The sequence below is a fragment of the Pteronotus mesoamericanus genome, unplaced genomic scaffold, assembly GCF_021234165.1.
Source record: "Pteronotus mesoamericanus isolate MK-2021 breed Mesoamerican mustached bat unplaced genomic scaffold, CSHL_Meso_final contig_182, whole genome shotgun sequence".
Classification (NCBI taxonomy): Eukaryota; Metazoa; Chordata; class Mammalia; order Chiroptera; family Mormoopidae; genus Pteronotus; species Pteronotus mesoamericanus.
In genome coordinates this window covers 23,002,587-23,015,997 of record NW_026555078.1, presented here as the reverse complement: position 1 = coordinate 23,015,997, position 13,411 = coordinate 23,002,587, and the positions used below count along the sequence as shown (strand labels likewise).

Below are 13,411 nucleotides of genomic sequence, written 5' to 3'. Positions count from 1 at the left end.
TTTCCCACTGCAAGTCACAAAGGAGAGTGCTTTCAAGTTGGTTCCACATCTTGAAGTTTCAGGTTCATTCTGTCCTACAGTGCCTTCTTAAAGAGAGGGAAGAGCAGCGATGAAACAGTACATCTCATCTGAGCTCGATTTGCAGATGAGTTGACATGAAGCACAAAAAAGTTCAAGAAAGGGACAGTTCCCTCAAGCATGACAGGCAGGTATTCCTTCCATATTACAATATTTGCTCTTTTCACTATTACGCCAAGATTCTTTAAAAATTAGTGAGACCGCCCTCACTGGTGTGGCTGAGTTGGTTGGGGGTCATCCCCCCAAGTGAAAAGTCGCCAGTTCACTTCCCAATCAGGGCACATTCCTGGGTTGCAGGCCCTGTCCCTGGTTGGGGTTGGTGCGAGAGGCAGCTGATCTCTCACACACTGATGTTTCTCTCCTACTCTTCCTCCCTGCATTCCCCTAAAAATAAAAATCCTAAAAAAAATTAGACCCTTTCCTGTACCTTTTGAACTAGATTCACCACAGCATAGATAGTTGTAGCTTCATTATTTCTTTGTTCATTGTGCTCTTAGAAAAAAATAACCCCCCCGTCAGCCTCCCCACTCCTCAGAAGCTCTGGCCTGTGGGTTGCAAATCATGTTCTTACAACTTCATATTGCATTGCTCCAATATGCAAACTTCCCATTTCTATTAAATTGCTCAACTGTTTTCCAAACACAGCATGTATAGTTCTTCTTTCAGGCCCTTGCTCACTCTTTAGAAACCAGTGCTGGGCTTTACTTCACTAGTCCTTTGGGTGCTATAATGCTATTGGAACAGTAGGCAGTAGAGGAGAAAGCTCCCAAGAGGCTCCATCAAGATGGTATCCTATATTCACTGATTCAGCTCTGTAATGAACTAGAATGTTAGGATTACCAATAGTTAGGATCAGCAACATAAGCTTTCATAATTGAGTTCTTAATTACTGTTACAACAGTCAGTAGAATTTAAAAGTACTCGGTGTGGCAGAGATTGTACCTATCTGCCCAAATCCTTTCTCATCATCACCTGGACATAAACTTAGACCTGCATTTGCTGGCCAGTGCCATGTGAGCAGGGATGACATGCCACTTGCTAGACCAGGGCCTTTAAAAGAAGTGCGCCTTCTTGGTGTTTTCTACTTCCGCTGCCTTGAAATTGGGGAGACCTAATTGGCCACACAGATGGCAAAGCCCTAGGGATGGTGGAGCCACAAGGATTAGGAGCCTGGTCTCTGAATCACTGCATGAAGGACAGTCCCCTGCTGACCTAGAATATCCACCTGGATGTTAAATGAACAAGAAACCAATTTAGTGTGTTTGAGCCATTGGTTTGGGGAGGATTCATTACAGCAGTTTAGCCTACTCCAACAGCCGCATTTTAAAGAGTATTGTGGATTATGTTTGTGCGTAAAGGTCCGCCAGGAAGGAGCAGTCCACCTGGGGAACGGGGCAGGGCACTTCACCATCAGACAGTTCCTTATCAATGCTACAAAACATTTCTATTGCCAGGAGGGAAAGAAAACAACAAAAATTAGTAACATAGCGCTGGCACAAGCTTTACTTGTTGCAGGAGCCATTCCTTGACCACCCCAGTTGTCACTGGATTTCTTTTTACTCCTTAAGCACTCATTCTCCCTCGTCCTTACCTGGAAAGTGCTGTGGAGATTACAGAGCAGAGCTGGGAGTCACAGTGCATAGGCCACTTAGGCAGGGCCTCACAAGAAAGAAATCCCTTCAAGGGCTCTGGCCCTCCGGGAACAGAAGTCTTGATATGCGCAGAGCTTAGCAGGTTCAGACCCAGAGATTCGTGCTAACGTTTTGCATAACCCTAAAGCCCATACATAATTATGGTGAGCAACAGCCCTTCCAGCATCCACTGTCAGGAAGCCCTCCTGCTGATGCGAGGGCAACTGGGAAACTAAGTGAATAACCAGAGGGCTGTTTGGTGAGCAAGGAATCAGAGCAAATGGATTTGCGTCATCTTAAAGAACCCACTGTCCAGCCTGTGAGTTAATCTAGTGATCCACTCTACAGAGTTACACATGTAATGGCCAAAATCCTTTATGAAATTCAGTCTTTCCTCCTTGGAGAGTATTGCTATGAGACTGCCAAATTCTCTCTAGGTTCCTTTTTAGGCTTTCTGCAGCCTCCTTCTAATAAGTAAATAATAGTGCGTCAAGTACTGTTTTCTGTCACACTTATCTGAGTCTACATCCTAGATTCCATGATTGAACTTGAGTGTTCCCCAAGTTCTGTCACTTATCCACCAGGCTGATTGCTTTAATTTCCATGTACTTGGTCATGTGAGGATTAGATGAGTTAAAGCAGTTTTCAAAAATTAGTTAACATTAACATTATTTAATTAGATTATAAACCTTTTTAGATTATACCCCTAATATTAAACACCAGACATGCCCTGGTGTCTTACACCTAGTTAGAACTCAAATGCTTGATGCAGTTTAAGGAGGTGCTGAGATAAACATGGAAATGGAAGTAGAAGCATCCGAGTGTTGGCACTAACGTTCAAAGGCTGCCCAGCCCAAGACTGTGTAGCCAACAATGGTAAGACCTGATATTGACCTGAAAGTTAGTTAAAGCTTCATTTCTCTTAAATCTAAAGTATCCTCACATATTTTGAGATTTGAAGTATATAATGGCTTTACTCATGGCTTTTTTTTTCCTTTTAAAAGATTTTTATAAATGTTTTATTTAGTCTTTTTTTCCCTCTTCCCAGTGTTTCTGGCCTGTTGTCATATTCTTCTCCTACCTTCAGCACCTTCCTCCCTTTCTTATTTAGTTGTCTGGATCACCTGTGGCTCTGGGCCTTTTATATGATTATTTTTTAAAATGCAGTGACCAAAAGATACGTAGCAGATTCTAGGTGCAGGTGCATCTTTTAACTGAGAATAGTGTAAGGTTTTCTGTTTTGCTTCCAGTGTGCTTTTAGTGGCGATCCCTTGGTTGGCCTTATGGCCCAGGTTACTGCTGGGCTTGGGTTATAGGCCACTGCTTCATTTTACACTTTATACTTCTACATTTTTAAACATTTTTTCAATAGTTTGGCTTTGGATTGAGTTTGGGTTCAAGAAGTGTAGTTCAAAACTGTACAACTTAAATTCAAGATGGGTCCATACTGATCTGTCTTAATCCAAATCTCTGCAAATAGTAAGATACCTATCCTGTGACCACTTCTGCTCCTTCTCCAACATACCTGTACTCCAGTTTAAGAAGCAGGGTCTTAAGGATACAATATATGGTACGTTGTGTTCTCCAGTAGTTCATATCCCTTCCTCTGATAGTTTGGGATTATTTTGTCCTCACCCTAATTGTGGCTTAGATGGAAAGACTAGTACTTACACCAAAGACAAAAATTAATGTGTCCTGACTGGTGTCACAGTTCGCTGGAATATGTGAAACCTGTTACATGGAAAATGTTACAGCTTACTGTCAGAATATATATATATCTAGTTCTCTTTTTTTTTAAATTGTTTTTTTAAAAAGAGCAGTCAGTGCCTCTATTGGCTGAACAAGCTCCCTGAAGATGAAGCAGGGTGGGCGGCCCCTGCTGCCCAGCCAGCCTTGCCTCCTAGGCTTTCATAGGCAATGGAAAACTCACCCAGGTAGAGGCTGATCATCTTAGATGTGATTCCCACCTGGAGAAGTCGCCCACCATGATGTCCCTGTGCATTGCCTCAGGCAGGAGGACCCTGTCCCACAAGTGCATCTTCACCTCGCTGGCTTCTGTGTGGGCAGTGGCTCCTGGTTGGCTCTGCACAGGTGCTTCAAGGGCTGCTGCTGCTGCTGCAGCCGGGAGCCGGGTACTGTGCAGCTGCAACAGCGGCTGCAAGGCCATGTCCAACAGCTGGTCAAGGTGTGCACCATGGTAGGAGACCCTTGGAAGGTCTGCACTTGCTCCAGCAAAATTCAAGTTCATTCTGCCATCTTGTTCATTCTTTACAAAGGTCTGTCTCGTTCTTAAAGTGTAGCAATCAAGAGAGATTCTTTGGGAGACAACTGCATAGTTAAGAATACATACTTTGGGGCAGATGGCCTGGATTTGGATTCTGATTCTGGCATTTAACTGCTGTGTGACCTGGAAACCTAGGTTTATAACATGAAAATTCCTGGATATGCATTTTTTTCCCCTCAGTTAACTTTCTTTAAAGTCCATTGGCTCCTCTTAGTATTTTACTTCCACGTTAGAACTGTGAAAGAGGTCCAACTGCTACACAATTTGTGATTCTTAAAGTCAGTTAACATTGCTGGGCCTCATTTTCCAAAACCCCTTCTTCATCTGCAAAATTGTGTTTCCAATAGAATCTCCCCAGAGGATTGCTGGGAGATAATGTTGCCTGCCAGTCATGTTAAATTTTGAATTTTACTGTGAAAAAATGAGGATGATGTGAACATCATCACAAATACATACTTGTGGCCTAGGCCAGTAAGAGTTGGAATAACACTTCCAGTTAATCATCTTATTCCCCACTTGTTTACAGGCTGCCGCCTAAAAGACTTTGGAGATTTGAGTTTCACTCCAGTCCCCAAAGATGATCTCTACAACAACCTGATAGTGAATCCTCGCTCGGTGGCCCTTGCCAACCAGGAACTGGCTGAGGTGGTTAGTAGAGCAGTGTCGGGTGGCTACAGCTGTGTCACAGTGGGAGGAGACCACAGGTAAGCTGGGGGCCAGGGGTGGTGGCAGGGCTAGATGGCATGGTGCTTTGGGCTAGTTAGCTTGTCTCACTTTCCTGAGTAAAATACCTTCAGAGTTTTTAGGGTATGATGGAATTAACAGAAACCTTTTTTTTTTTTTTTTTTTTTAAGATTTTATTTCTTTTTAGAGGGAAATGGAAGGAGGAAAAACATCAATGTGTGGTTTTCTCTCATGCACCCCCTACTGGGGACCTGGCCTGCAACCCAGGCATGTGCCTGGATTGGCAATCGAACCGGTGACCCTTTGGTTCACAGGCTGGCACTCAATCCACTGAGCCGGGTACTGTGCAGCTGCAACAGCGGCTGCAAGGCCATGTCCAACAGCTGGTCAAGGTGTGCACCATGGTAGGAGACCCTTGGAAGGTCTGCACTTGCTCCAGCTCCACGTCTGCCATCTTGTTCATTCTTTACAACGGTCTGTCTCGTTCTTTTACACCAGCCAGGGCCAGAAATCTCATTTAAAGTGAAGAAGGGAGGCCAGAAGAAGACACTCTCATGCCCTGACAGTTGATCTTGGAAGGACAGCAGGAGGAACTCTCTGCAACAGCCCTCCAGACTTCTTTTCCCCTCTATAAAAGAATTTTTTTCACCGTTCTTTTAATGGATTTGCATATGGCCTGCCATGGTTGCATGTTCTGGGTTAAAATTCTCTGTCCCCAAAGAAACCCAATTTCCTGGAGAAAAATCTAGCTTTTTGTTTAAGGTCAACAGTATGCCTAATAGCATTTTGACATCTAAGATCATGAGCTGCTGGAGGCACAAGTGGTTTTTTTTGTTAGGACACATTGTATAGTGGGAGGACAAGTTCAGAGGAAGAATAGGCAAAGTTTTTAGACACCCAACAGTGTTTCATGCTTACTTTTTGGAATGCTTCCTTGAGAAACTGCCTTATGACTTTCATTTTGGCTATTGGGAGAATTGGAAGGATAGGCTGAATTTGGGTTTGGTTTTTTTTTGTTTTTGTTTTTTTTAAGGAATTTCTGCTAATGGGTTTGTTCCAAATTCACCACTTGGCATATGAATACATTCTCCGCCTCCACAGTAACTGCCCCAGGTGACTAAACAGTAGATCCTTCCTCTCTTAATGAATCAGTGTGTACTTTATTGAGCACTGTTCTGCTGTGTTCTCAAGCAGCACTAGGGATTGTGGGAAACTTGTGATCTCTTGGGCCTAGATGAAATAAATACACGTGTAATGAAAAAAATTCTACAGAATTTCAGAAATCAGTCTGGGCTAGATTTTACAGGGCTCTACGATTTGAGCTAAGCAATGAAGGTTTTTGTTAGAAAAATATCAGCATTTGAGTACTAGGAGTATTGAGTACTTCATATATATTCTCAGTGAATCATCATATTAATGACATGAGGCAAATATAGTTTTATCTGATTTACTGCTGGGAACACTGAGGGTCAGAGTTTAGAAAGCTTACCCAAGGTGTAGAGCTGGGATTCAAATCCAGTGTGACTTTTATAGGCCATTAACTTTTGAGATCCATTCTAGCAACTTTCCCTAAGGTGCTTAGATAACTTTTCAAATCATTTAACAGAAGTTGTATCTTTGTTTTAAGTAGAAAGGCAGGTAGATTCCTCAAGAATAAAATTTTAGGTAGAATAAGGAAGTAGTCCCAGGTCCTCTACCAAGATTCAACCCGAGTGTGGGTCTCCCGCCTCTCAGCTCAGTGCTCTTTCAAAGTTCACTAATGTTGTCTTTCTTCTCATTGTTCACTGTTGGAGGGCCGCTTATCAATGTGATTTTCATAGTCCTTAGTTTTTCTTTTGTCTGGAGCGATCTGTATTGCAGCCCTGTGACGGCTCCCAATTTCCTATTCAGTGCTAGAACCTAGGCTATCTAGGAAGATTCTAGACTGGAAGAGATGAGTGTAAAACCTGAATAGCTATTGAACATTTTAAAGAAATAGGCATTTTGGGGTCACTCTGCTCCCTTTACACAGTATAACACACAGTATTCTTAAATCATCAAACCAACTTTGACTTAAATAGGCCGACATCATCCCTACCCTTTAGAAAAGGAAACTTAAGTCTACAGAAATTAGATGACTTATCCTACATCACAGCTCTTCCTGGGGGGACGTGAGGAGGTGGGGGACAGCATTGTGACTTAATCCACTGCTTTTAGCCCTAGACCATGCTATCCCTCAAAACGGCCCTATATGAGGCATGCAGCTTAAAATGCTATCCCATGCTATATTGACCAAGGATGGCTATAGTTAGTTCCTAAGATGCTTAAGCTGCATTTCCCATCTATGTCCAATTCTTCGGTTACTGGGAAGCTGGGCAGCTTTTCAACCACTATTTCATCAGCTATATTCCTACAGTTGAGACAGGAGAGTTGACTAATGTAAGTAGAGACCAAGGACAAGGAAAGGCAAAAAACAATGATATTTGAATGCCATGCTAATGTATATAAGATAATATGTAAATAGCTTCTATTTGCTGTTCTAAATAAGATCTTTAGTTGGGTTGCCCTGTTACTTTAAAGACTTGTTAAAGACTCAACAACTTTTATTTTTCCTTTTAGAAAGTACCACATATTTTTAAAAGCTATAAAGCTGATTTTTATCCTTAAAAGTTAATGTAACTAATTCTTTAAAAGTGGTAATTAGATTTTCCTGGTTTCCCTTAAGAGGTATTAAGCAATACTTGTGAATTGTTACATATAGACTACATTCTTTAACTGGATTTCATTCTTGAACAAATATTTAAGGTTCTTTTCTGGGCCAGGGCTAATGGATCAAATTTTAGGGCTTTGGGGGCAGTAATGACGTCTAGCCAGTGAAGCAATGATAACCCATGGTCAGCTCTGACCCTTTAGAGCCTTCCATTTCTCCCTCACTCAACGAAGGTTAATCTTTGGGAACTACTTAAGGATTCTGTCTCATCCAAACCCAGCCCCAGTCTAGGGCTCTGACTTTGCCCTCAGGGCAAAGTATGAGCTGCACTGGCTGAAGATATTTGTTATTGGTGATGTTTGCCAAGCAGAGGGCCTTGAAAATTCTTGTACAGTTGACCTTTGAACAATTCAGGGGTTAAGGGCACCAACCCCCCTGCACAGTCGAAAATCCAAGTATAACTTTCGACTCACCGAAAACTTAAGTTGTCCTTTGGTATCCACAAGGGATTGGTTATGAGGCCCTCCTGCCAATACCAAATCAGTAGATGCTCAAGTCCCTTACCTAAAATGGCATAAATCAATGCATAGAGCCGAGCCTCTGCATCCATAGACTTCCAACTGTGGGATGAAAATAGTTACAGGTATTTATTGGAGAAAAAAATCCATATATAAGTAGACCCATGCAGTTTAAACCATGTTGTTCAAGGGTCAACTATATTTGTTCTTTACAGCCTGGCAATTGGTACCATTAGTGGCCACGCCCGGCACTGCCCAGACCTGTGTGTGATCTGGGTTGATGCCCATGCTGACATCAATACACCCCTCACCACTTCATCTGGATGTCTCCATGGACAGCCGGTTTCATTTCTCCTCAGAGAACTACAGGACAAGGTCGGTAGACCAAAATGAAAAGAAAGTTGAATGGCTTGCAGGGGATTTGAGAATCTAGTTCAGTAAGATTTCTGTGAAGGATTGGTCACTAGTGGTAGAAATGCCTACCACTCCTTCATTTGTTCATCAAACATTATTATGGGCCAGGAAGTCTGTTAGATGCTATGGGACGGAAAGGTTCTCCCAACTCCCAGGGTATTTTTAATTTCAACTCTCAGGGAATTTAATTTCAGGGAGTTTGTAATTGTTTAAGAAAGGCAGGTGGTACTAGGTAGCTCTAGTGAATGACAGACTCACTGCCTAAAGACTTCCTGGTTAGAGGCTCACAGGCCTCACTTTCAGACCTACTGGTCTAGAATCCAAGCAAAATCACCATTACCTCTATTTTTCTAGGCTGTTCGAAAGACTTGGGAGTCCAGGCATAGACTAGAATCTGTTTATTCCTCCCCTCAGTGAGGGACCAAGTTAAACCAGGAATAACAAAGGTTATTCATTAGGCGGAATTTGTTTCCTGGCTGTAAGCAACTTGAGATGGCAACTGGATTATTTTTCAAGACCCAATCTGTAAATAATTCAGTACTGTAAAAAGGGTTAATCAGCAGTATTCCTGCTATTCAGCTAAGTTAATGAGAAACTGAGACCACTTTAGGAGAAAAGATTTATTCTTTTAATTCCTCTTGAGAAAGCTCTACTGTGTTCTTCAGTTGTCCTTCTGAGTCAGTTCGACTTGTATCAGTTCTCTTTCCCAGATCAAGTGTGTCTGGTGTTGTATTAAGCATACCCTGTAGGTAGGGGGAGAAAGCAGACTGCATACAGTGGGAAGCACACAGCGATTATCTTGGTGAGACCAACAGTCCTTGTTGAATCCTGTTTATTCCTCTCTTCATAGGTACCACAGCTCCCAGGGTTTTCCTGGATCAAACCTTGTCTTTCTTCCCCAAGTATTGTGTATATTGGTCTAAGAGATGTGGACCCTCCTGAACAGTAAGTTGATATGTAGGGGTAAACTCTGGGCCTCTCCCAGCCACTTATGTTCCATTTGATAGGTTGTTCCTTGCCTTAATTTGTTGAAGATCACTAAAAAGACAAAACCCCTTCTAAATGTGCATTTGATTAAAAATGCTGTTTAAACTAAGGATTCTTTCCTTTATATCTTATCACAGTTTTATTTTAAAGAATTATGATATCCAGTATTTTTCCATGAGAGACATAGACAGACTTGGTATACAGAAGGTCATGGAACAGACATTCGATCTGCTGATTGGCAAGTAAGTATAACAGCTATCTATGCCTAGGTTCCCAGGGGAACAAAGCAGCTCCCAGTGGGCAGCATACTTTAGCTTTTCTCTTGAGGATAGTAGCTTTTCTTTCAAATAAAAGCAAAACATACATATTACAAATTCAAATAATTTAGAAAGGGAGATTATAAAACATAAGTCATATTCTTCCTCTGGGGTTTGGAGAGGGGGGGTTTCCTTGAAGTCATTGCCCAGATCCTCTATCTCTCATGAATTTCTCTTTAGCTCCATTTTTAATGCTTATATTTTGAGATAAGAAGCATCCATTGTTCCAACTGCCCATTCTTCCTAGCCTATTTCTTCATCTGGAAGTTTTATATTAAGCAAAACTTGGTAGTGGATAAAGATGGCAGATGAATGCTAATCAAATGCTACTTTCAAGAGCATTTTCCCAGTGCTGAGTCTGCATTTTTGGATGACTAATTAACTGCCACCTGTTAAAAAATTTAGTTATTTAGCATATAGGTGTTGTATGTTAGTTTCAGCCATTAGTTCAGCTGGTTAGTTCACCCAGGCTAAACTGAAATCAGAACTGGGAGGTGGCAGGGTTGCAGGCAAAATCAGAATGAAGTTCATCTGCTGTTACACTATGAGAGAATAAAAGCAACTGTAATTAGCAAATGAAATTAGAATCTATCAGAGCCCAAGGTCATACGGAAGTGAAGAATTCCCTCTACTTAGTTATTAATGTAAGACGCTTTAATGCTCAGGGTAAGTCAGAAATATAAATTGGAATTAGACTGAGGCACACAGAACAAATGACAAAATTAGGAAATGGTATATACAAGCTAATATGCAAATATTCAGTTAACTTCTAAAATAGGAAACCTAGAAATCTGCTGTATTAACAAATTACCAAGACTAACAGCAACAAAATCAAAGTTGCATCTGTAGGAAGCACGAATGTTCAGGCACAACCAAATGACTATTCTCTTTCTCATTTCAAGAAGACAAAGGCCAATTCATCTAAGTTTTGATATTGATGCATTTGACCCTACACTGGCTCCAGCCACAGGAACCCCTGTTGTAGGGGGTCTGACCTATCGAGAAGGCATGTATATTACTGAGGAAATACACAATACAGGTAAGTAGTGATCAACCTGCTCGCTACATAAGTAAATATGCTGAAGCCTCTTGTTTGCCAGGGGAATCTTTTCTATTACATGTCACTGTAGACTTTTTTTTTTTTTTTTGGCTTAAGTTTGTTATAGCTAAAAGTCAAACTAATAAGGGATAGTCATTTAAAAGTATGTTTGGGTCTCATACCAAAATATAGTAAGGTGATATTGAATAAAAAGTTACCTGTCTTCTCAAACACTTACTAAATACAAGAATAACCTGCCAAACTAACATAGTTCTTTGCATGAGAACTGTCTAGAGACAGATTAAGATTAAAAGGCAAGTCCAGCTGTAATTTAAACCTTAAATTAAGAGGTTGGTTTACTGGGAGTTGGGACAGTGGAATTAAAGCTTCTCTGGAAGATATTTTAATGCTACAATGCCTTGGGTCCTTTCATGTAGGGTAAGTCTTACACTGGAGCTTATTTAATAGGAGGTTTAAATGAATGCCTGACAAAAAATCAGCACGATGGACACTAGATTGAACATCAAGAGTGGCTATCAAGGGGTTACTGTCCCAACACTCAAACTTGCTTGCAGTTTCCATTTCTGTCAGAAAGCTTTTGGTTTTAAAGTTACTGTGAATGAACTTTAATTGCAAAATTTAAACTACCACATGATACTTGAATACCATCTCATGAAATTAGGGTCTAAATAGCACAAAGACTCCAGACTGAAAGGTCCAGAGCTATAGGAAAGCCTCGAAGACCTGGGATAGAGGGAAATTGAGAAATGGTGTCCTGACTCTGGAACTAACTGGACTCTTAGACAGTACAAAAAGGAAAAGAATGCTTGTCTATCAGGTCTGACAGTGGCCAAGTAGTCTCATCCTCAGATTCATAATCTTACATGTCTGTTCATTGTCTTTGGGTTAGTGGCCAGTTAACCCAAAGTGGGAGTTCAGTCCTCCATTTTGGTTCCAGTGACACCACTGGAAACAGGGGTCAGGAACCTCTGGCACTTAGATGGAGTAGTGGCCACACCTTGTCCTCCTTGCTCCTGCTGTAATGTTACTCTATTCTAAAAGAATGTCTGTCATGACACTATCAACTAGATACATAAAACAATTTGTTTAAACTAATTTATAGGGTGGCAATAATCCACAAACATGAGTGATATATATTTTTAATAGCTCAAACCCTCTTGATTACTTCTAAGCTATGCTGAAAGCCCAGTGTTAGTGGAATGCAGGCCACAAGTTATCAGAGATACAGATGGCACCTGCAGGAATTGTTGGAAATGCTACAGTAACGTGCCTGCTCTCCGCAGTTTTGCAGTGCACTGAACTATGCTCTGCTAACGAGAGACAGCACACTGAACAGATGTAATGGCAATGAGTATGTCATGTATTATAATGTGGTATCAATAAACTATTAGGTATATTCACTTCACCCACGTGTCCAGGCTTTATGGCCACCCTAAATATTCTCAGATACATACCTGTATTCTCAAATACTAGTTTGTTCAGATAACTCTTGAAGAGGTAGATTAGCTTCACTCAGGATAACCAACTAAAAAGTTAACTACCCCAGAGAAGTGGGGAGCGGGGGATTGGGGAGAGAGAAGGCAGATCTGGTTAGGTTCTTTCAATCTAATTGTCCCTTCTCAAACCCTCTGGCACAAGCTCTCAAACCCTCAGAGATGGCAACTGGAGTCCAAATTGAAGTATGGTCAGGTGTTCCCTTGACCAAATATAAGATACTGGGTCATTCTGACAGGAGACCTAAAAAGTGTCAGCTGTGGAACCTGCTTGCAGGGCTCAGACCTGCATGGGTGCCAGTAAGATATCCAGTAATAATTATACTTCAGGGCATGTGGCGCTTTAAGAGATGCAGATACAGCATCAGAGTTCGAAAATGGGAACAGAGGTCTGGCTAGTGAGAAGTGGGAGTTCTCTTCACACAACTACACGCAGGCAGGCATCTGGAAGGTTCCTTTATACTGGAAATGGCACATATTTTCCCAACAAGTAGGTTGGCAACTCCTTTCCCCACCACCCCCCAAAGCGCATTCTTTATTCTTTCCAGAAAGCCTGACAGCTATGCCTTGTGTTAGTGAACAGGGATGACTGATTTTATTATCTTGAATGTGTTTTTCAATCCTACTCTAATATAGCAGTGTTTTAATAAATTCATGCCCAAGAGGATGAGGTGTAAGGGGCTTCCTGACGGTGGGTAATTTTATAGCAGAAAATGCCGTTTTTTGTTCTAAACCTTGGCTTGTTCTGTCCAGGCGGTGTGGCCCTCGCTGAAAGTAGCAGCTAGGACTTCTCTGAGGTTCTGTCATACTCTGTCCCCGCAGGGCTGCTGTCAGCACTGGATCTTGTTGAAGTGAACCCTCGGTTGGCCGCTTCAGAGGGAGACGCCAAGGCCACGGCCGGCCTGGCAGTGGACGTGATTGCTTCAAGTTTTGGTCAGACAAGGGAGGGAGGGCACAATGTCTATGACCAACTGCCTACTCCCAGCTCACCACATGAGTCAGAAAATGAAGAACGTGTGAGAATTTAGCAAACACTGTATGCTGACACATGTTTGTCACAATGGGCATTCCAGAGTTGTGAGGTGTTCGAGGGGACAGACACTACGAGGTCATCTGGGTCAACACTGCCTTAATGAGAACATTTGCATATTCTCACAATTGTAAAGCTTCCTTTCCTTCTCCATTTTGGTGACCAATAATTATACTGCAAATGTATTTGATTTTTTGCAGTTCACAGGGTATTAATATGTTGGAGT

At 41.8% G+C, this 13,411-nt stretch overlaps 1 protein-coding gene across 2 annotated transcripts in view; it reads left to right on the top strand.

Annotated features, from left to right (window-relative positions):
- ARG2 (arginase 2) overlaps positions 1–13,266 on the top strand; it is a 36,416-nt gene extending 23,150 nt beyond the window's left edge. The window contains exons 3-8 of one of the 2 annotated variants that reach the window (XM_054567388.1): positions 4,520–4,697; positions 8,100–8,259; positions 9,149–9,243; positions 9,423–9,527; positions 10,505–10,641; positions 12,978–13,266. In XM_054567388.1, the coding sequence (XP_054423363.1) occupies positions 4,520–4,697; positions 8,100–8,259; positions 9,149–9,243; positions 9,423–9,527; positions 10,505–10,641; positions 12,978–13,183 (881 nt within the window). In that variant the 3' untranslated portion in view covers positions 13,184–13,266. Of the gene's footprint in view, positions 1–4,519; positions 4,698–8,099; positions 8,260–9,148; positions 9,244–9,422; positions 9,528–10,504; positions 10,642–12,908 lie in introns of both variants that reach the window. The other variant, XM_054567389.1, reaches the window with a different exon arrangement.
- The last annotated feature ends 145 nt before the right edge of the window (positions 13,267–13,411 follow it).